The 24,271-nt window shown below is 31.2% G+C and overlaps 3 protein-coding genes across 4 annotated transcripts in view; 1 reads left to right on the forward strand and 2 right to left on the reverse strand.

Annotated features, from left to right (window-relative positions):
• Positions 1-425: 425 nt before the first annotated feature.
• LOC113375851 (protein OSCP1) lies at positions 426-8,609 on the reverse strand. Its single transcript, XM_026615801.1, has 2 exons — positions 8,490-8,609; positions 426-1,288 (listed from the first exon to the last, which is right to left on the reverse strand). The coding sequence occupies exons 1-2, from the start codon at positions 8,599-8,601 to the stop codon at positions 426-428; spliced, it is 975 nt and encodes a 324-aa protein (XP_026471586.1). The 5' UTR covers positions 8,602-8,609.
• LOC113377859 (SET and MYND domain-containing protein 4) lies at positions 8,500-10,630 on the forward strand. The gene is made up of 2 exons (XM_026618297.1): positions 8,500-10,063; positions 10,191-10,630. Exons 1-2 carry the CDS (start codon positions 8,628-8,630, stop codon positions 10,516-10,518), a joined length of 1,764 nt encoding a protein of 587 aa, XP_026474082.1. The 5' UTR covers positions 8,500-8,627; the 3' UTR covers positions 10,519-10,630.
• A 1,134-nt stretch (positions 10,631-11,764) lies between these two features.
• LOC113376682 (protein 5NUC-like) overlaps positions 11,765-24,271 on the reverse strand; it is a 41,678-nt gene continuing 29,171 nt past the window's right edge. For both annotated transcript variants that reach the window (XM_026616693.1, XM_026616692.1), the window contains exons 4-7: positions 21,066-21,403; positions 20,022-20,373; positions 18,557-18,843; positions 11,765-12,535 (exon numbers count right to left, since the gene is read on the reverse strand). In XM_026616693.1, coding sequence (XP_026472478.1) covers positions 12,103-12,535; positions 18,557-18,843; positions 20,022-20,373; positions 21,066-21,403 — 1,410 coding nt within the window. In that variant the 3' untranslated portion in view covers positions 11,765-12,102. The remainder of the gene's footprint in view (positions 12,536-18,556; positions 18,844-20,021; positions 20,374-21,065; positions 21,404-24,271) is intronic.

The raw sequence follows: 24,271 nt of genomic DNA on the forward strand, positions 1-24,271 counted from the left end.
GTAGCTCACGATTTAAATAAATACAAATTGTACAATATAAAATTTATACAATAATATTAAATGCAATTTTATTGTATTTGAATTAATTGCATTGCATTTCAATTAATACTGAACTATACACTGACAAGCAATTTTTGTAAAATAAGGATTGGTCAGTGATTATGTGATGAGCTAATAATCAAACTAAGAACAATTTGACACCTTTGCGATATATATAGTTTTTAGAATACAATATTAAAATAATGAACAAATATAAATGACCTCATAGTTTTTGCTTGGTGTAGATGTTTGGAGTCAATATTATTGCTTTGTAAAATAAATCTTAAAACCATTTTATAGTTTAAATGCAACAGCTTGATTGAAATGGCTCATGATTAATATTTAACTCATCTACTTGTGCTTCATGATCCCAAAATATTTTAAAATTATTCTTCATCAGATTCCAACATATCTAACAACTGCTGCTGAAATGATGATGTCTCTCCTTGGATTGGATTTTTTTCTTCCATACTCATTTCACCATAAATTTGATGTAATTGATTCATATCATCGGCTTTACTTTCAAATTTATGTTCCATTTCCAGTCTTGATTCATCTGATTTCAGATTTTGCTGAAAATTTAAATCGATGGTTGGCAAATTCGAGTTTTTAATCTCGCATGAGCCTAGGAGCTCATCTACCAAAGCTTTCAGATCCAAAAAATCTCCACGTTCATTTGAAGAGTCGATGCTTTCGCTTTCATCGTCATTTCGAATAGGTTGTATATAATCGTAATCAATGTAAATATTGCTACCCAAGTTGCACAATATGCTTCCATATTTTTCGATTGAAGGATTAATAAGAAAACTTCCATCCAGATTTTGTAGTCCTAACCGCAATAAAAGCGTTACTTTAACGCGATATGGTCGCAGCCAATCGATCAAACTCTCTCTTAGTCGGATGATCTGTTTAGGCGACAATTTGAGCCAAACTTTTCGAAATATGTCTATTGTATTGTTGGTCAGACGCGCAACGTCTGCCTCGGGATTGAGTTTGCAAATTCCACGAATATGTCGACAAGTGATATCGAAAATATGAGTTTCATTTGTTAAATTTAATTGCCATTTGTAAATCATCACCATTAAGTCCCATAGTTTTCCCATCGAATGCTTGTCTAATCTCATTATTGAGCAACATGCGATATCGCTCATGAGAGCAAAAATGTATTTATGAGAATGCAGTATTTTCGTATTAGAAAGAGAAGTTAGAAGTCGTGAATTTAGGAGCACGCTTGTTATATCGCGTATAACTGAAACATAGTAAACACAAATAAAAAATCATTATATTAAATTTTGTGCCATTGCTTCAGTGCTTTACGTAACGTTATCTCTACGTGTGCAGACAAATCAATAACTTCCTCAAATTATGATAATTTATAATTTATATTATTATAAGGCTATATAATATATATATATATATATATATATATATATATATATATATATATATATATATATATAGTTCTTGTGGGGCGATACATCAAAGAATAAAAAGCAAAGATTTATAAATTAATCTTTAATTCCAAACGTTTCGACATTCAATTTAATATCATCATCAGTGGATCTAAAACAGTATAAAAAATTAGTATAACTAGATAATTATAATATATGTGGATTGGTATAGAAACTATAAATGAATAAAAACAAACAAAATATGAAAGATAGAAAAGGTAATAGAAACTAGATATAAAATAGATAAAAAAGAAAAAAGAAAAAGAATATATAAGTACACATATACACATATACATATAAACCTACGTATATATACATGTACAAAATTTCTAACTTTACTTGTTTTTGAGATATTGGCAGTGGATCTTTTTACCCACGAACTTTTAAGCTCCGCTCTCCCCGAATGTTTTTTTTCCGACTATGTATTCATTTTTCGCCAGAAGCGAAATTATAAAATATTTTTCAACCGAAAAACAATAAGATTGTCATTCGAAAGTGACAAATGAGTACAAGTCTTTGAGGTCCACGTCGATGTAACAAAGCCTCCAACAAATTGTAAATTGTTGGAGAGCTTGCAGTACCAGTGACATACCATGGTATCTTACTTAAAAATATATAAGTGAATTACATGTATTTATGTACATAAACTGACTGATATCACAGATACGACATGCACATAAACGATCACCTAAATCAAATAAAATGAAAGGTTTATATTTTATTTCCATATAAATTACAATCGTTCTATAGAAAAACATTGAGTAATTTGTTTGTTATTAATTGATTTTCTATAGGAAAACCCAATGGTTTACCTTTTATTTGTGTACTATAGTTAAATGGAGGTGAAATGTTTTATGAACACATCACTGATACTGAAGTAAATAAAGAATTAGAGAAAACAAATAAAAACCGTTTTTCTGTTTACATTTATGACCATGTTCTTGGTTCGGCAGAGCATTTGCTAATATTGGAATTACACAGTAAAGATTTTTCAGAAGCATAGTTCTACGCAAGAATAACCCACTAAACCAGTTACGTAATATTACGTAATTTTTATGTAAGAAATATGTAATCTACATTACGTAATTAGATATTACGAAAGAATTACATAAATATTACGTAATTTTCCTGAAAAAATATTACGTAAGAAAAATGAAGATTTTATTTCATATATATTACATAAACTAGTGCGGCGCATGGCATCGTGCCTTTAGGCAAATTGTTGGAACTTCCCGTACTAATAATTATTTTGTTTTAAAAAGATTAACATTTTTGAAAAAATTTTACTTTGAAAAAATTAGATTTTTGAGAAACTATAAAATTTTGACAAAAAATTACCTTTTTTGAAAAAAAGACTTTGAAAAAAAAATAATTGCTTTATTTTGAAATATTTTGAAAATTCTTAACTTTTTTTCAAAGTAATCGTACTGCATTAACTGCATAGAGACGAAATAAAAATGGCTCGCGAATTTTCGGAATATTTCGTTTCATGAACGAAACGTCAACCAATGAACGGCGCTAAGTGACATAAGTACCGTTATGTCTGCAAGGAGACTGCCGTGCCGAGCCGCCGGCTACTAGCGGCTACTAGGCAAGGATTATGGGAGTACGACTCGCCATGCGTTTTAAATTAAGTTTTGTGTTTTGTAGTGTCTTATCAATATTTTTAATTTGCTAATTAAATGTGAAAGTGATATTAAATATGTGAAGATATATGTTTATTATAAATATATTCTAAAGCCTCTTAAATTACATGAATTACTTAAATCTTTACTCTAAAACGCTCCATTAACCTAAAAATTAATCGTGTGTGTTATTAATTTTTTTTCTAATAATAATTAGATATATAAAGAATTTTGTTTCAAATGTAACGGTATTCATATTCTAAATACTATTTTATTGTTAATATAAATTCAGTGACAAATTATATATAACAGAATCACTTGGCCTTTTGAAAACCATTTGCTTTGTGTAAGTATATAAAAAATATATGTATCAAAAGTTAAATAGAAATTATTACCATGTTTTTTATTTCAGGTGAAAATCGAAAGCTAATAATTTATATCCGAGATGCATTTTTTCATCACAAATGGGCCATGAAATAGATATCGAGAATGCTTTTGTAGAGAAGACATCATAGACTTATACCCACATTTAGTTTTAACAGAAGATACGACAGTTCCTAATTACATAATATTTTCCATAAAATAGTTAGTGAAAGAACTTATGAAGACTTTGTAAAGGATACTTCGATGATTTTTATTTCGAGTTTAATTTTACTTATCATTTAATTTTACTTATCATTTATCATATTGTATATTTTTCCATTTGCCATGAAAATGTTGATCAATATGTTATATGTAATTACATTATTTTATAAAAATTGTGAATTATTATTTATTACTTTATGGATTTGCTAATGTTTAAATTGTGTATATATGCCGAAAAAATAAACATGCCATATAAATGTGCTTTTTCGTTCATTTTTCAGATAGTGTATATATATATATATATATATATATATATATATATATATGTGTGTGTGTGTGTGTGTGTGTTTATATGTATGCGTGTGTGTACATACATATATATTATATATGTATGTACATACTGTGTGTGCATACTCATTTCTATGTTCATGAATGTGTGTGTTCATATATACACATATGTGTGTATGTGTGTGTTCATATATACAGATATGCTGTGTGTATATATGTATGTGTGTAAAAAAGAGCCCCTCCACGTCATTTTTTTTTCAAAAATTACGTAATTATTATGAAATATTTTCGTAATCCCATATTACGTAATCCACATTACTTAAGATAGGCGAAATTATGACACATATCTTACATTAATCTTACGTAAAAATGACATAAGTATGTAACTTTTTTGCGTAAAAATTACATAAATATTACGTATTTTGGCTTAGTGGGAACATGCAAAATTGTGAAGCATTTCACATTTTTTCATCGCCATTGCAGACATGTAAGAATTCAACACGTAGAAATGGGATAATAGTTTGGGTTGCCATCTACGAAACCGCTTAAGTTCTGATCGCTGTTCAAATAAAAAAGGAGCAAATTGTGAGCAAAATCAATTTTGTTTACAAAAAATTTGTGATCACTCTAATTAACTTCCCTATGTTAAAGTCTAATTTTACCAGAAGGTCCGATTCGAAAATATACAAAGTAGTCAATACAAAAATTGTATTTCGTCGACGTTTTCTTAGTAATTACTGCACCAATTAAAAAAACCTAGCTTTTTGATGAATTTCAATAAGGATTAACGTTGGTTCGTTTTGCGTTATGACCGATTAGACAGTTTTTTCGTAATTAACTGTTAAAAATTTATTTTGAACCCTTAAACATTTAAAAAATGATCGATAGCTTTCTTTTACTATTAACATGCTTATATAAAAATCGACCGAAATGTTTTTGAATTGTTTTTGATAACGATCGTTGAAGCCGCATTTTTCGTAATTAACATACTTCTACAGTTGAAAATATTTGTGATGAAATAATTTATCTTTCGAATTTTTCAGATATATTTCAACATATTTTAGATCTACTTAACTATTAAAGAAAAATCAAAATCAATTGTGAAAGATATCGTTTTATAATAAATTTGAAAGTATTGGCCATTGCTCTGTTGTTAACACATAAATGTTGCAAATAAATTTCATTTCTAGTCTTTTTGAAAAACATATAGATTTTAAAAATTATAAATTCATGCGAAATACATAATTGTAACGGTGTTGATTATCCAAATGTTAAGGAATCGAACGCGTTAATTTTGTTCGATTCTGAAAACTTAGAGTATTTACTGGTTCGCGATACTAATCTGATTGATATTAATCTTGAAAAAAAAAATTACTCAACCGAATTTTTCGTATTTAACAAATGAAAAGATTTTTTTGGAAATTTTACAAATCCAAAATTTATAGCGTTTCCATACAGATTAATTAATTTAAAATAAATCTTATTGATCAACTTGATCTTTTAACATCTGATTATGACTAGCATTAGGGCTAAATTAGGCACCCAGATCAGTTAATAAAAATTTATTATCTGTTTGGAGGGTTATATTACAGTAGTTAGCCTGTGTCAGACTAGCATAAATTCCGGACTATCGGGCGTTAATTACCATATAAGAACAATTAGGTTAATCAGTGGCGTACCTAGAACTTTTGCCGCCCTTTCAATTATAAGTCAGTCCAATAGTACTTTTCATAAATTAATACAAATAAACTAGTGGTGCATAGCATTGTGCCTTAAGGCAAATTGCTAGGACTTCCCGTACCAAAACATAAATTTAAAAAAGGTTTAAATTTTTTTGAAATCTGAAAAAAATATATTTTTGAGAATATCGAAAATTTTGAAAACAATTGACTTTTTTGAAAAATTTGTTTTTTTATATTTTGAAATTTTTTGAAAATTTGTAACTTTTTTTCAAATCAATCGCGCTGCGCAGCTGTTTTGGAGACGAAATATCGAAGCGCGTAAGCGTCGCGTTGCAGTCTAACGGATAGACATTGATACGGAACCCGTAGAAATGTAAATTAAGTTTGTTCTTATTATTAAAAACTCTAGAAAATATCAGATAATTTGACGTGAATATGATCATTTTGGACCGCCAAATGTCATTTTTTTACTTTTTCTTATTGAATCTCTGTAACCGCTAGATCTCTCATTCCAAAAACAGTTCTCCGTTTAGTCAATACAAATAAAATGTTTTTGAATTACTTAAATCGTACGCTTCGTTCTCTCAAAAACTAAATTACAATTTTTGTCTTTTTGCCCCTTATCTTTGAAACAGCTGGACTTGCCTTTGCCAAAAACTAATTAGCACGTCTTATCTGTAAGAATCGAATGTTTCGTTCAAATCGGTTGATGCGTGTTCCCACAATCATCGACGAAAGTTTGCATCTAAACACACACACACACATCCATTTTTCTAAGGTATGCCAAAATTCAGAAACCTCTGAAACGTAAAGATATATAGATATAAAAGATATATAAGATTACTATATGTAACTTACCCTACGAAAAGTTAATAAATTATTAAGTTATTTAATCAATATTAATTAATACACAGAGTATTTTTTTTAGACAACCCCCGTTAACATATTTCTATATAACCCTAAGGCTTTGCAGACCTAGCACGCCGCCTTCCGCCAGCCCTGATTTTCAAAAGAAAAATTGATGATTCAAATAAATATTGATATATCACTTCAAAGTAATCATATAAACTTTTCAAAAGAAATGACATTTATAAGCTGATATAAAAAAAAAATAGAAAAAATTGCCGAACCAAATCGTAAAGATGCTTATACGAATTCAACGAATTTTATTGAATACAATAAAATAAAATTATTATCCTGTTCCTAAATTAGAATTCCAATTTTACACTATATATATATATATATATATATATATATATATATACAAATAGATAATAATAAATACTGTAACTTATATATGTTTACAGAAAAGTAAATAAACAAAACTCAATCAATCAAATTTAAAATGAAGGACATTGACTAATATTTATAAGAAATATATAACCTGAATTACAAAGTTAAAATTATTTATTTCAAGTATATAAGTGACCATTTGAACTTTAGGCAGAATTCAAATTAAAATCCACGTAGAAAGTTTTTTGAACAATTCAAATCGGTTGATCCGTGCGCCCGAAAACTTGGACGAAAAATTGTATCCCTACATACACACACACTTCCATTTTTTCTGAGGTATGCCAAAATGTTCAGAAACCTTCAAAACGTGAAGAAATGCAAAAAATTTGATTTTCGATTTTCGGCCCATTTCTATAACTTACCCTACGAAAGTTAATAAATATGAAACGAATAAGTTGCTTTTTACAACTATGTATATGTGAACTAAAAAATGCCGCCCCAAAATAAGTGCCGCCCGGGGCGGACCGCCACCCCTATGTACGCCACTGAGGTAAATAATTGAACTACAAAATCAGTAGGAAATACTAACAACAAAGATCATTATTAAAACTTACATTTATTTGGAACAAAAACCATTATTAATTTTTACAATACAATATGATTTCTGGCCGTTTGATGATTTCTAGTTTCAGACTGAGAGTTAGTGTTACGTGGTTTCGTTTCTCTCCTTTTGAATAGCAAGGTTTAGGTTTTGAAAATATGGTCACTGCACAGTTATGTGGTTAAATCTACTCATAGATAAATAAGCATATCTACTGATATATGTGTACTATGAAGCTGTCTTCAATAGACTAACTTAAAAAACGCCCGAATCCTTCGTAAAACGTAGGGGCTACGTATTTCGTAGAACATTCTTCGTTCACGAACCTAGACAAACGGAATTTACCTTGAACACAATGATTACCGAACCATAGCGAGTCCTTCCGAACCATTTCTGAACTACCTCGAAAACGTTCTAATAGCTCTTGAGCGTTTCATTTGCTACAAAGGCACATTTTTGAAAAAAACCGAAATTTTCGTAAAAATACAGTAAAAATGACTATCGGGCATTCCGGACTGCCGGACTAAAACTTCTACTCGCAATTAACACTTCTCGACATATAAATATTAATATTTGTTATATACTCTGTTATATCAAAGGTAATTTGAATTTAGCACATTTAAATAACAGTCGGATAATTGGCAATCGTGAATCACAATAATGATTGAATTCCATAGTTTTTCTCTTGTTGTCTCGTCATAAAGCGACAAGCATAGATAAGGGTGTAACCGGTGTAACAACGAGAGTATACTTAATTGTTATAAGCGCATTTGTGCATTTTATATTCATAAGTAAAAGACGGAGGTAATCACATAATAACAAGTGCTCGTTTATTATATTAATTAATATAGATATATGCTTTATCACAAGTTTGGTATAGCGGTGTCTGCTTTTTCATGTGCATAAAATCATAGCCCTAGTTATATGCGTCAAAATAGTGCAGCCGCTACAAGTGCAGAATAGCTACAGACGATTGAAATTCTACCTTGTTTTGATTTTTCTTGACAGATGTCTTGGGCTAAAAGTCTTTGATTTATCACATATAACATCTCTGAACCCAAATTAACAACCAAGAATAAGTTTATGTGCTGAGACATATTTGAGGTCGGCGAATATCTCAGGTATGTCACAAAATGAAGAAATCGATAAATCTAACCTACAAACCATCGACGAAATTCACGATGCGATTACAAAGAAAATTAAAGATGATGGTAACGCTCTAACTGTTTCTCTAAAATTTTCTGCTCTGAAACTTGATTCGGAACGAATCAAGTTTTTTCGCGCTTTGTTGAAAAAGTACAATGTTTGCATAACGTTAATAGATTCCGGAAAAGATGAGAGCAAGTCGGAAAGGGCACGTAACTATGGCAACGAAATGTATAAAGTTAGACATTATGACGACGCCCTGATTTTTTATAATGAAAGTATAGCCTTCGCTAAAAATAATGGTAAGAATTTAGCTCTTGCTTATGGTAATCGATCAGCTGTGCTGTTTCAGATGAAGCAGTATGCAGCTTCATTACAAGATATCGAGCAAGCCAAAATTTGCAACTACCCAGCAGACTTATTAAACAAATTGCAAGTGCGGCAAAAAAAATGCGAGCAATTCTTGAATAATATTCCAAGCAAGACAAAGGAAAATTACATCACCGATTCCATTTTTAAGGGTTTTAATAAAGAAATACCTTGTGTTTCTGCTGCATTAGACTTGAAATATGATTCGGAGTTAGGCAGACGTCTTGTAGCCAATTGTAATATTCAACCAGGTGCCGTACTTGCTGAAGAATCTCCATTTATTAGTTCACTTCTTGCTAACTTATGTCATACTCGTTGTTCTAATTGTTTGTGTAAAAGCTTTAACTTAATACCATGCCCAAATTGTTCTAGCGCAATGTACTGTAGCAAAGAATGCATGAATGTTGGACTTAATAAATACCATGATTTAGAGTGCTCTCTTTCAGCTAGTATAAAATCATTAATGTTAACAAAAATCCAATTGTTGAGCTTTAGAGTAGCAATTTGTGCACTGACATATTACAATTCGAACATCAAATCTTTAAAAAAATCTGTGGAAGCAATTGAAAAACATGCTGAAAGCAATTCAGAAAAGGCTGGTTTTAGTAAAGACTCTCAGGGTCATTGGAAATATAGAAGTGATAAATATGAGCCAATACATTGTTTGGTATCTCACGGCAAAGACCGCAAAACAGTTGATTTGTGTTACAGAACTGTAGTAGCAGCAGCACTTGTTATTATTTTTCAACAACAATCAGATGTTGGAAAAAAATTTACTGAGGAGGAAGCTGATTTTTTTGGAGGATTGATTCTTCATCACCTACAAACGAGCGCTTGCAACATGCATACCATTTCAGAATTGGCTGATGATTCATGTGATGATATGCAACTTGGAAATGCAGCTTTTGCTGTTCACAGCTTGTTTAATCACAGCTGTTCTCCAAATGTTACTAGATACAATTTTAGTGTAGGAGGTAAAACAATTATGAGAACCATAGCATTATTACCAATAGATAAGGGAGAAGAAATATTTGATAATTACGGGTATGAATATTATTTTGAATCATTAATCAAATATTAATTTTTCATATAACTATAATATACAAGATATTATTTGATGATAATTGATTCTATGATGAGATTTTTTATTGTTAATTTTTGTAATTTTCAGTCATCATTTTGCCATAACACCCAAAGATGAAAGGCGTGCCGAGTTGAGAGATCAATATTATTTTGAATGCCAGTGCTTAGCTTGTCTGGAAAACTTTCCTATATATTATCAACTTCCTATACTAAAGGAATATCCTGGTTCAATTATATCCCAAAAGGCTTATATGAGGCTTCGAAATCAATCTAAAGATTTTGCTCATAAAATGCTCAATCTGTATTTGACACAACTAGGATCAATATACAAGTTATGTCCTTATCCTAATAAGCAGGCATGTGATCTGCAAGAAGCTGTGAAACACTGCTTGGCGATACTCACCAAAGAAACTTAGCTTTGTCATAAGAGATTTTTTTAAGACTGTTATTTTACTGTTTTGAGTTTATTAGATATTGTTAAAATTATGAAATATTTTATTAGTGTGATAATTCTGTTATGCTTAATTTTAATTTTGAACGACTTTATATCATAAAATTTTAGTATATGGTCAATTTAAATATTGAACAATACATTTATTTTGATGTATTTGTTTGAACTTTTGATTAATTTTACAATGACGAAAATTTATATTTATGTACTTTGTGTTGCATGAATATTGAAAATGAAAATGTTCATTGTCTCAATTGTAATGTTATTCTAATAAAAATAAAGTTTTTATACTTTTAAAAAACTGAGTTTAAATTGGTTAATGAATTTAGATTTTTAACTTTAAAACTAAGGGTAAGTTATAGTAATCGCAAAAAAATCGAAAATGAAAATTTTTATATATCTCTTTACGTTTCAGAGGTTTCTAAAAATTTTGGCATACCTTAGAAAAAATGGATGTATGTGTGTGTGTGTGTGAATACAAATTTTTGTCGACGATTGTGGGAACACCGATCAACCTCTATTTGAATAATTCAAAAAACATTCGATTCGTATTAATAAGGAGACGTGCTGATTAGTTTCCGGCGAAGACAGAGTCTAGCCATTCCGAAGATATGGGGTAAAAAGTCCCAAAAACGGTAACTCAGTTTTTAAAAGAACGGAGCGTCCGTTTTTAATAATTCAAGAAACATTTTACATGTATTGACAAGATGAAGAATTGTTTAAATTTGGCGGTCAAAAATGTTTATTGGACATATGTACATCAAATTATCAGATATTTTATAGAGATTTCAATAATGTATACACATTTTGTGTAATTTTTTTTGGATTCCGTAGCAAGATTTTTAATTACATGCACCCCACTAGTTATCTTATTCTCATTCTGTGAATGAGATTTTTTCAGAATTAATGAAGTGAATCAAATCAGACAAAAATTTAATAAAATATAAAACAAAATTGATATTTAATTTGTAATAACATTATATTAATGTTTCATATAAAGTTTATATAAAGTTATTTAACATGTACGAGAACCTAAAATATAAAAATAAAATAAAGTGATATATATATATATATATATATATATATATATATATATATACAGGTATGTATGTATAATATAAACTTAATCTATTTCCTAGCTACAAATCAGTACATTTCATACTTGTGTAAGAGGTTTCAGCACATTTACTGAAATGTAATATTAAAAATTAATGAGATTTGTGTAAACAATTTTTCATTTCTATTATATGTAATCATAAAGATTCAATAATTAGCAACAAATAAGTGATAAAATATACTAATTCAATAAATACATATTGATTACAATATAGCGAGCACCATATGAACAACAAAAAAACAAATATTTTCTTAATAAAGTGATTGTATCACACACAAAGTTCTTGTTTTACTTTTAAACCTTCAAGTCACAAATTTATAATTTGGAGTACTAATAAAAATATTTAAATATTCATATTAATTACTGGTTAATGTCTTTTGTGACAAAAATAGATTTACATTTTGTTGCTTAATCTAAATATACATGTTTTTATTACAAGGTACAAAAATGTTTGAAGACAATAAAGAATATAAATGATATCATTCCAATTGATGAGTGCAGGTTAACTGATGAATTAGGATCGCCAAGATTGATGAACGTGATTCGTCCCTCAATACCCTGCCTTATTGGCGATTCGCTAGACATGTATTTTCGAGCAGCTTCCAAGTCGTCAGTAGTAATACTTCTACTAGATAGAGATTCATTCTTCAGCATACCATAATCGTCGCCGCCTTCTGCGAGAAACGCATTCAACACCACTTTATACTCTTTCTCTTCCACTAGTGGTTGATAAGCAGGAACTTCACAATCTGTGCACAGAATGGAAATGCCTATGACTCGGGACCCTTGGGTTGCCTTCAAGTCATAAATCACTCTCACACCGGATATTTGCAAGAATTCGCCGTAGCCATGCTTGCCGGTGTATCTGAATTTGAAAAACAGATTGTATTGCCTTATTATTAGTATCGGTGTTGCTGAGTTCACAGTTCACATCATAGTTAATAAAAAAAAACAACAATGAATTTCAATAATAAAATAATGATAATGATCGAATTTGTACAAAATGACGTCGCAATTCAATTGGAAATTTAATAAATTACAAACAAAATTAAGTATGGTAGAGGGTTTTCTTTTTAGAAAGGATTTAAGTTAATCTCGATTCAATTATGTTAATTTAATAGACTACTGAATGGACAGGCACAACGATATATTTAAGATATTTCTATGATTGCCAATAAAAATATTGTTAGAAAAATAAAAATTACGCTTCCAATGAACTAGAAATTACAATGAAGAACTTGAAGCAAAGGCAAACACAACATGACATTCAATGTCGATATCCCTATAGGCGGCACAACGAAAGGGTTAATATATATTTTTTTATACCTTTATTTATTATTTTGTCAATCAAGACTTATAAAGTCTTATAATACAAAACTGCTATAAAAAAAACAATCAAATAAATTAAACAATGTACATAATAAGTAATAATAATTAAGAAACTAAAGGAAAATTATAAAATGAAGTAAAAGTAAAAATATAAATAAAACAAAAATGACTTGGTGATAGGTGTTGCTGCCTAGATTCGCCGGAACACGCATTTGTTTATTGCAGCGGTAGATCAACGGGCCATTTCCTTTTCAGACGTCTTGTGGGTCTGGGAAACATTTTGATGGTTGGATTTGCGTCGATTTACAGATTGTTGTTGTAGACTAAGCTTCTTGATATTATTTATTCACGAACTGTTCTGATATTTAAATCGGTGCATTTCTCAGTAAACGTAAAATTTTGTTTTGACATCTCTGGATAATGTTGATATTGGATATACTGGCACATCCCCAAAGTTCTATGCCGTATGTCCAGATGGGGATGATAGCCGTTTTGTAGATGAGGACTTTGTTCTCAAGTGATAAATTACTTTTTCTGCCTAACAGCCAATGCCGATCTTTTATTTTTAATTGAATTTGTTTTTTCTTGTTAAGTATATGCTCTCTCCAGTTTAATTTGGTGTCAAGGTGCATACCTAAATATTTTACACTGCTGCAATTCGGTATGATTGAATTATTGAGGAGGACAGGAGGACTATTGTGCTTTCTCAAAGAAAAAATAATATGTTGAGATTTGTCGGTGTTGATTGTGATATTCCATTTGTGGAGACAGGATTCTAGTGACAAAAGATATTTTTGGATTTTAGCAGTGGCAATTGCAATGTCCATGTTGTTCGAGGTTATTGCTACGTCATCGGCGTATGCGCAAATCATGAAATCTTCATCAGTAGGTAAATCACTTGTGTGAAGGATATACAGTGGACTTAGGACGCTGCCCTGTTGAACTCCACACTCTATGTGACGAGTGCTTGAATAATCACCTTTAACTCTTATACGAAATTTTCTATTACACAAAAAGGAGTATAGAATGTTGAAGTATTTGGGAAAAGTAGCTCGTATTTTAAAAAGGAGTCCCGTGTGTGATACTTTGTCGAAAACTTGACTTACGTCAAGAAATACAGCTGCTGTATGCTTTTGTGATTTAAAGAATCCAGAATATAGGTAACGGTTCTATTACATTGTTGGATTGTTGAGTGGTCCTTTCTGAATCCGAATTGGTGGTTTGGGATCCATTTTTCGCCTGGATGATTTTCGCCTAGTCTGAGTTTTTCAAGAATCTTTTGTATAAAACTGGTAAAAGACTAATTGGTCGGTACGAACTTGCATTATTGCGGATCTTTATTTTTCTTAGGAATCATTATTATTTCTCCAGTTTTCCAAGCTGTAGGCCAATAGTTGAATTCAAGAATTGCATTGTATATGTTAGTTAAAAATATTACAGAGTTTTTTGGCAGTTCTTTTAGCATTTTTGGAGTGATATTATCGATGCCTGGGGAAGACTTGTTTTTTAATTTTTTGATTGCACAAGCAACATCATTTGGAGAGAAATGTTTTATTCGAAGTGAGTCGATATTTAATTGTCACAAATTATTGCAGACTGGAACTGTATTACCGATACTGTTTGTATCGGTAAAAATATTTTGCACGTGGTCTGCAAAACCTTCAGCTTTCTGCGTATTCCTTTTTGTCCATGTAATCCATTCAGAGTTCGAATCTTTATCTTGGTTCGTTAGTGTTGACTTTGATTTTGATTGGCCTCCAACTGGAGTTATCAAACTTGTTAAGTTGCAGTATATGACTTGAAATCGTTGTTTTTCCATACCTTTACTTTGTTCTGTAATGTCCTAGTGAGTTGGTTTAACTTAGTTTTATCTTGTGGCAAGTGTGATTGCTGCCATATCCTTCTTGCTATTCTCTTCAGCAAAATTAATTTTTTAATCTCGGAAAGAATAACAAGTGTGTTGTTTTTTGTGTGAGAGGTTGGAGTAACTAACTTTGAGGATTCTTTTAAAACTGTTGTAAATTTGTTTATCTTATAGTCAATATCGGCTGAACTTTTCGGTCTGAAATGTGGATAATGTTTTGAATCCAATAAAGCCCTGAATTGATCGCAATTTGAAAATTTGTTGTGGAGAATACATGAAGGTTGTTCAGCTACAGGAATTGTGCTAAATGTTAACACAATTGCAGAATGATCTGACGAAAGATCATAGCTGTTCTCTATGTCAAAATTATTTGTGGGGACACCTTTGATTATGAAAAAATCCAGAAGATCTGATACTTTGTCTCAATCCGAGGGCCAATAGAGAGGACTGCCAGTTGAAATAGGGAGAAGAATATTATTTGCTATTGCCATGTGAAGCTCTTTTCCTTTCGAAGTTGTCAGCTTGGAGCCCCAAGCTTTGTGTTTACAATTATAGTCACCTCCTAATATAAATTTGGATTCCAGTTGTTCAAAAAAAACGAAGAGACATTAGCTGAAATTTTGAACTTTGGAGGGCAATATATCGCAAAAATGGTTATTTCATATAGTCTTGTTTCTAATAGGATTTGTGTTGCTTGCATGGATTCTTCTTGAACATTCGGAAGTGCAAATGTTTTAAGCTACTTTTGATTAATGATGCTGATCCACCTCGGGCGCTGCCAAATTGGGTTTGAATTATAAGTGATAATTTTGAATTTTAAAATATATTTTTTCAGTAAAGTGGGTTTCCGAAATGAGAAGAATATCGGTATGATTTAGTTTCAGGAAACATTTCACTTCATATTTGTGAGGTATTAAACCATTTACGTTCCCTTCAGCGATTTTAATTAAGCTTGCCATGATTCAAGTTATTAGAGTGGTTAACTTAACATGTTGATAACGAGGCTATTTTGTTGCATAAGTTGACTGAAAAGAGTCTTGAATTCTGAGAGAAAAGACGATAAAGTGGTAGAATCGGAGTCCATGGTTGGATTTGAGGAAGCACGTTGCTGATTTCTTGTGGCGTTTGCATAGGGGTTAGTGGGATTAGAAGTTGTGGTAAATTTTTGTGAATTGATTTTAGTTGGGATTGAAGGTGTGGGATATGGGACATTATTTGATTCTTTATAAAGATTTCTACTTCTTGGCTCGATATTTTCTTTGTAGAAGCTACATCCTCTGTAATTAGCAGTATGCGCACCGTCACAGCGATAACAGGTTGGAGTATTAGAGTCTTTAGTACAATCTTTTGTTCTATGATTTTCACCACATTTTAAACATATGAAAGATCTGTTACAGTAGGCCTTAGTATAATTATACTGTTGGCAACGTGTGCATTGCACTATGTTGCTGGATATACGCGGTAGTCCTACCCTGATTATATGATTTAATATTTTATAAACGTTGTAGATATTTTTATTATTTTTACTGGTCTCCAGGTCCACAAAAAACTTGTTCAGGGGCTCTTTGGTTAATCTATGCCGTATGTTGAGAATATTTCTCACAACATGACCCTGTTTTAGTAGTTTTGATTCTATCAGATCAGTATCTGTAGAAAAATGAACATTCCCGAGTACTACCCCGTATGCCTTTTCTTCTTTTAGTTGATAAGTATGATAAACTGCATTAGTTTGTTTTAAATACTTTGAGAGTTCACGAAAATTATCAACCGTTTGACATATGATTTTAAATGTATTGTCCGCGAGGCTTCGCAGATAGTATTGATTTGGCGGAACAATTTTGGCATATGTGTTTAACATGTCAGCGGGATCTTTAACTCCATAAACAAATATTGGTGGAGGTTTATTAACGGTTGATACAGCAGGGGTTTTATATTCTACGTTTATTGAAGATAATGCAGAAAATCTGTTATTAGTAGATATATTAATTTGTAAAGAAACATAAAAAGTTTTTCGTTTTTCAGGCGTGAATACTTGCCAAGGGTTAGGATTAAAATCAGTAGCTGGTTGTTCCGAAGAATGTGTATCGTATTCCATATTATTAAGATTTTGCGATGCTAGCGAGTTCTCTTCCGATGAATGAGTAAATCGGTTAACGTCAAATTTATTGAGATCTTTGGTATTATCAGTAGAATTTGAAGAATTCCCTTGAGTTGGACGTGATGAAATAGCTATACTTTTATGGATTTTCATTTGAAATCTGTTTTCTGAATTCACTTTGTCTTGAAGAGTAATTTTCACCTAATTGGTGAGTAATTATTGCCTTATTTTGCATAGGTTCTGAAATCAAACCTGATCCGCTTGCTAGAGGTATTTCTTCACTAGGATCTGCAGAAATATCCATATCATTCAAAACATTAAACGATTGAACAATAGGTATGACCGGTTCTTTGTCCCCTCCGATGGGGACCATGTTGCGTAACCCCGAACTACACTCACTGATAAGAGTCTTATTTGAACACTGACAGGTAAAAAGTGTAAACTGAACTGCACTGAAAAAAATGTTTTTATCTACAATAGAACACGATGTGCACCGTACTGCTGTCGGTGTTGGAATGGGGTTAACAAATTAGGCATAATTTTAATGTACGATGACGAGTTGTGGTTGAATAGTTTAAATCGATACCAACAACATTCATTGATCATTTCAATTATGGACACAACGGTCTGTGCGTTTAGAACCATTTTTCACAAAAAACGTGCATGCTCATGCACTCATAATTAATATTTTAAATTGTAGCGTAAATCTTACAGGTATTTTGATACTACAGACATTGCAAAATATAGTTAACATAAATAGAACGGAAGGTAGAACATAGACCAAATTTGCGGGCATTCTCAGTACGTTAATCTATAATTGAATACGTAGTACTCATACGAAGATGGCAACAAATTAATTAAATAATCGCATAAGATTAAATAATAATTAACTTCCCGTACGGTAAGTTATAGTGATCGCAAAAAAAATTGAAAAAGAAAATTTATTTACGTTTCAAAGCCTTCGGAATATTTTGTTATACCTTAGAAAAAATAGATGTATGTACAATTTTTCGTTGACGATTTCGAGAACGCGGATCAACCCATTTGAATGGGTTGAAAACATTCGTTTTTTATTGATAGGTAGGAAGGTCCAGCCGTTTCGAAAATACCAGGCAAACAGTGCCAAAAACGGCACTTAGATAATGAGACAACGGAGCGCGTCCAATTTGAATGAGTTAAAAATACATTTTACTCGTATTGACAAAATGACAAACTAATTAAATTTTTGGGAAGGCAGATTCAGCGGTTTCAGAGATCCAATGAAAAAAGTGAAAAATATGCCATTTGACGGTCAAAAATAATCATTGGACACATGCACAAAAAATCAAGATATTTTATTAAAAAATTAATATTAAGTACTTTTGTTTATATTTCTATGGGTTTCGTACCAAGATCTATCATGATCAACCGTCACACTGGAACGCGGCGCTTACGCGCTTTGGTATTTCGTTTGTAAAACGGGTACGCAACGCTATTGCCTTGAAAAAAAAATTCAAAAAAAAAATCGAAATTTTTGATTAACAAATTAGATTGTTATATATGATTTTTAATAAAGTAGGCTTATAAAACCGATATGAAGAAGTATCTATAGTCACCTGTGAACTGAGTGCTCAAAAGCTTTCTTTATAGTAGATCCTTTATACTGGGCAACAATGAGATCGTTACCAAAAGGCAAAACGGTCATAAGTTCTTCCATGGTCACGTTTCCTCCGCTAGTTTTTGCATCGATCGTACTGCGTATGCCGCCGCCACTGATAAGCGCGATCGAAGCATCCGACCAGCCAGAACCTTTGTAGTTGACGGTGTAGGCATGGACCATCGAGTCAGCGATCACATTTCCCAAATTGCATTCCCTCTTACGACAATTACCATCCAGAAGAACCTGAACCCAAATAATAGTTGCTTGTATTATAGAAAACTGATATTGAATCAACAAACGCGATGCGATACGTTATGAAAGAAATATTTAAGAATATAACAATTCAGGATCATTATGATTCCGCGTCCAAAGCATCACATACATTGTTGAAATAGGAAAACTTTTTTTTTCGTTAAAAAATAGAGTTGCTTCTACGTAAAGTTATTTTAAGTCTGTAACAAATAGTACATTCTATAATACCAAATATTTGGCAACTATTCGGCGGCTTTTTAGCGCAGAAACTTGTTTCTTTTAATGTGATCCTAGATTGAAATTGAGTTTTCGATATTACTTAATAAAATTATAACCGCCCATCCTAAAAATGATATATGTAACGATTATGCTGTATAAAACTATGTTACAAAAGAGCAAATTGCTGAATCCATGGTGGTTGAAAATAGCCTCTAGCCATAGATAAATAAGCCTCTCAATGTGATAATTTCGAACTTCCATCGTCATATTTACGAAAATTAGCAACAAAAAAGCCTCATGCTAAATAACATCAATATGATTTTAAAATAACAAATATTTAAAAATACAATAAAAATCAGTTTATTTTTTAAGAATTACTGAAAATTATTAACAACTTTATTCCATTATATGTTATATAGAGTCTTATAATTTTGGATCTTAATGTATGGTACTCTTCACTTTTGAGCATTTTATAAAATTTTGTTCAATTTCGGGAAATTGAAATGGAAATTAATAATGTAAGGAGAGACTATTTGAAACCGCCCTCGGAATTTTGTAATAAACATTTTTTTCATTTATAATGTATTGATTCGTTTTCATTTTTAACGTATTGATTAGCATACTCGTCTTAAGACGATCTGTAATTGATATACATTTTGTTACAATTGTAACATAATATATATCATTTTCAGATATTTCATGGGTTGTTGTAATTTGATTATTAAGCAATTGCAAAGATTTAATAAAAACCTATAATTTTCGAAGATCGACCTGGACAATCCGGAACAAAAGATCTAAGATAATATTGCTTTTAGAAAAACCCGGAACACAAGATGGAAATCCGGGAATGTCACAGTCAAACCAGGACGTACGGTCACTTTAGAATAAGTTTCTTTTATTAGGACAATATATTTGAAATTTTTTAGGTTGCATTTTATCCATTTACTCACCGCAGTGTTTGCAATGACTGTATATTTTAATTTTTCTACTCCAGGTTTGTATACATTGATAAGATCTAGTACATCTTCATCTTGCGGAATCGAATCATCCAATAAAATCGGTTGACCTTCAAAAGAAACCACGTTACCGTCTGAATCGATCCGCAGCATCAAGCTTCCCAAATATTTTGTATAAGCGTACGCTTGGACGACCGGTACTTTCTTCGAACTTCCTTTCTGAGTTATGACAGTGGGATACGGCCCTTCGACAGGCTCACTTTTTGGCGGCGGTGTGCCGTTCCAAAGGAATGTATTTGTATGGCCCCCGATCACCAAATCAATATCAGGTACTTCTTCGGCTATTCTGTGGATAATATTTATATTAGTCATTGCGCACAACTGATCTAATTCAAAATTTAACTTTAACCCTTTCGACTCGGATGCCGCCGCCGGCAAATTACATGCAAATTCCACAATTCACGAGTGGAAACGTTGAGCCCGCAACCGTCAACTTTCCGTATGGTCGATCCGGCACTAGAATTTTTCTTTGAATGTTTTGTGTGATCGATAGCAAAAAGTAAGCAAAAATGTGTTGTATTGTAAACGTTACGGCCCGTTCGTCACTGCCGGCCGAATGAAAAGACAGAAAATTTAACGCCGGGCTCAGCGTGTTAGTTGGCTCTTTCTACAGAATATATAAACCCATGCAGACATTCTCTTTGTTATTTTACAAGGATTGAGTGTGACTATAACGTGTTGAAAACAAAAACATGGAAAACAAAACCAGAAAATAGAAAAAATGCATATTATAAATATATATATATATATATATATATATATATATATATATATATATATATTCAATTTTACTGTTGCAAAGATATACAGTACCAAAGTTCATTCTCAGACATATGCTAGACATTACGTTCTAATTTTTTTCTAGCGTAAACGCTGAAAATTACTCTAATATTTTAATTTAAAAATTATTACGTCATTCGTAATTTAGTTATTTAGTTATTAATTATAATATGTCAAAAAACTCAATATAAAGCTCACTTGCAGTCCATCTCAAATCCGGAATGTCCAAGTGCAATTAGTACATTAACACCTTGTTCTTTCAAACGTTTAGCTTCTTTGGCCACTGACGGTACTTCTTCGAAATATCCAACACGAGTAGATGCAGATAAAACTTTCGTGTCCGGCGTCAGATAACCAATCACTCCAATATCAACGTCATTCTTTTTAATAATAACTGAGTTTACCAGTGATTTTTGTTTAGCTAGTTCTGGTTCTTCAGTGAGATCCAGGTTAGAAGCTAACACTGGAAATTTCACATTTTCCAGAAATGGTAGCAAACCTGGGACACCGTCGTCGAACTCGTGATTTCCCAACGACTGAAACGATGCAAGTTTATGTTTATAGATAAACAAGCCATACAAGTTATATAAACCAGATATATGTAGGTTTATATGGTTTGATAATTCTGATTCAACACAAAGTGAAAAAACTTGTTTCGAATTATATCGAGGTAACTATTTGGTAAAAAAAACTATTGTTTTTATCTAACAATAAAAAGTTAAGATTGTTAATGAAACCAATCCGATAGAAATTCAATAACAATTCAATTAATTAATTAATGGTTTGATTTTAACCAGTATATATTGTAATAGTACTATGCTTATATACGTTTTATTTGATGCATATGTCTTCCTTTCGTAAGAATTAGGTATGAATTTGTTGAAGAATTCATGTTTACTGAGAAAAGTATGTACTGTGAATAAAAAATATCTCTAGAAAAATAATTATTAATGGAAATATATGTGGTATATTTTAGAAGTGAAAGCTGTTTGGTTTTCTCACTGCAAAGTTCTTAGCACATATTGATAGCCATTGCAAATTGCAAGTGCTTAGCCTAATATGAAACTTAAATTTCATTCAAATTGAATTTGCACATTTTAAGATTCAATGTTTTGATATATTATTACCGCGCATTTCATTAATTCATTATTCATTAATTTTTTAATCCAAGCATCGATTTTTGTATTACGCTGTGTGGATCGAATCGAGTAGAATTTCAAAAACTCTGGAAAAATTTACAGCTTTGCCAGAAATTTGGTTGGTATCTTATTTTTTCTCAAAAATGTATTAATTTTTATATTTTGATAGTTTTGCTCTTTCTGCAAATCATTCATGAACTATGTACTGAATGTATGTACAACGAGTATAAGCAAAACTCGATCGATAATTTGACGCATCTATTTTATCGATTGTATCCTATTCGTCGCCAATATCTAAGAATTGTTTTGAAAATGTTTCAGCGGACAGAGCGGATAAATCTAAGCTTTACAAAAGCTCAGAATGATCTTGATCAAAATTAAATGAAAGACGTTCACATCAAATAGTAATAGACGATAATTGATCAGTTATCGAGTTAGATGAAATATGATGAAACTCCTGAAATGACTTATGAAAGAGGGATTTGTGGTAGGAAAGTGAAAATTTTAGGCTATACAATGGTACCCCGCACAACGTACGCCTCGCACAAAGGACGCGGCGCTGTTGCGCATAACGAACTTTTTTGTCCGGTCGCGAACGTTACACAAAACTAAGTTTGCTTCACACAACTTACTCAACTGTTGCCATTTTATTTAATTTATTTAAAAAAAACATGTTGCTCAAATTAATTCAAAGAGAGGACATTGACAATTTTCGCCCCCGCTGTAAAAATATATTTGTCAGAGAAAAATCGCACACTTTCTCGCAAATTTTGAAAGTTGATGACCAAAAGCGGACGAAAAAAAGACTATAAGTCTATAAGGGTCAGATCAAAGGTTTTTTTATTCACAACTATATTTGCAACTGTCCAGTTAAGGACATTTAGTAAATTTGTGAAATTTACAATTGTCAGCCGTAATAGGGACATTGTATACTATAGTGACATGTTGAAAAAACAACTCAAGAGCTGCTATAAATAATATTAACAATATTTTAATGATAAACTTAAAACTTATGTAACATAACAAACTCAAAAAAGACATAATTTAAGGGGGTTGTTCGGTTTTTATTTATTCATTTTTTTCATTTTGAGATTTTTTGATATTATGAAAGCTTAAAACCTTAGAATTATTTTAAAAAAAATCATCTCAATATCTATTTTTTTGACGAAGTTATAGATATATATCTCAATATGTATGATTCTCTGAAACCGTTTCTTTCATCGCTCTGCGAGCTATTGTATGCCAGCTGCTCTCTTTTTCATTATAATACCTCATGCACGTGACCTTTTTAATGTGTCAGCATCTTTGAACACCATGGTGTATTTAGTACATTAAATTAAATGGTGTATTTAGTACATTATATTACAAACTTTAAATACGTTTTTCTCAAATCGACTTTTTTCAATGCGGGGCCACAAATTAAAAAAAAACTGGATGGACTTGCATTTTTTTTTAATTTGTTCATCACTGCAATACCTAGTTCCCCTACCTCAAACAACTTCATAACATTGCGCAAAAAAATTTGCGAAGCTTTTCGTCCCAAAAAAGGCCCTTTTTGAGACTTTTTTTCTGAAATAGCTGCCATTTTTTCCTATTTGCATTTTTTCTTTCATTTTGGTAGGGGGACTGGATTCAAACTTCTTCTTCAACGTAGTTTCTTTTTTTTGTTTCGGGCGATGCGCAACGGGTTTATCGTGGCACCGCAAAAGAGATCGATTTTGCAATGACCACTTTGACGCCCCCTGGTTAAAAAATGACGGCGAAAAAATAACAATAAAAAATTTCTTAATATTCTATGATTCTGTAATTTTTGTTTAAAAAAAACCGCATGTCTCTATGATAAATACATTTCGAGCAAAACAAAAACAAATACCTTGCATTTTTTGTAACAAAAAAAGAACGACCCCCTTAAAGAAATTTTGAATTACAAAATTTGTTTCTTCAACTGAAAAGAAATTTATACAATCACTTTTTTTGCTAAAAACTTTTTTTAGTGAATAAGTGTTAGTGAAAAATCAATCATACAGGTAATTAATTCTGTTTTTTTCAGTAACCTTTTCTTAAAACTTTCTAAATTTTTTAACATTTTTAATATTCATTTTTATAATAGTGTTATATAATCATTTTTTATTATTGTGCATGTTTTATCATTTTCATTTTGATTATATTGTCATATACAGAAATATGACAATTTTTTCCACAATTTTATCTTGACAGATGTCCTGAAGATGGAACGTACCTAGTTCCGAAACCTCGACAGTAATA

This window comes from Ctenocephalides felis, unplaced genomic scaffold (genome assembly GCF_003426905.1).
Source record: "Ctenocephalides felis isolate EL2017-DRISC unplaced genomic scaffold, ASM342690v1 CF-g0.4_SCAFFOLD_01886, whole genome shotgun sequence".
Lineage (NCBI taxonomy): Eukaryota > Metazoa > Arthropoda > Insecta > Siphonaptera > Pulicidae > Ctenocephalides > Ctenocephalides felis.

What these genes read in the sequence shown, in the direction of transcription:
- LOC113375851 (XM_026615801.1), bottom strand. Translation starts at nt 8,601, where the DNA reads ATGTCTCAGCACATAAACTTATTCTTGGTTGTTAATTTGGGTTCAGAG. An exon ending in TCAAGAAAAATCAAAACAAG is followed by an intron (nt 1,289 to 8,489) that starts GTAGAATTTCAA and finishes ACTATGTTTCAG; the next exon opens with TTATACGCGATATAACAAGC.
- LOC113377859 (XM_026618297.1), top strand. Translation starts at nt 8,628, where the DNA reads ATGTCACAAAATGAAGAAATCGATAAATCTAACCTACAAACCATCGAC. An exon ending in GAAATATTTGATAATTACGG is followed by an intron (nt 10,064 to 10,190) that starts GTATGAATATTA and finishes TGTAATTTTCAG; the next exon opens with TCATCATTTTGCCATAACAC.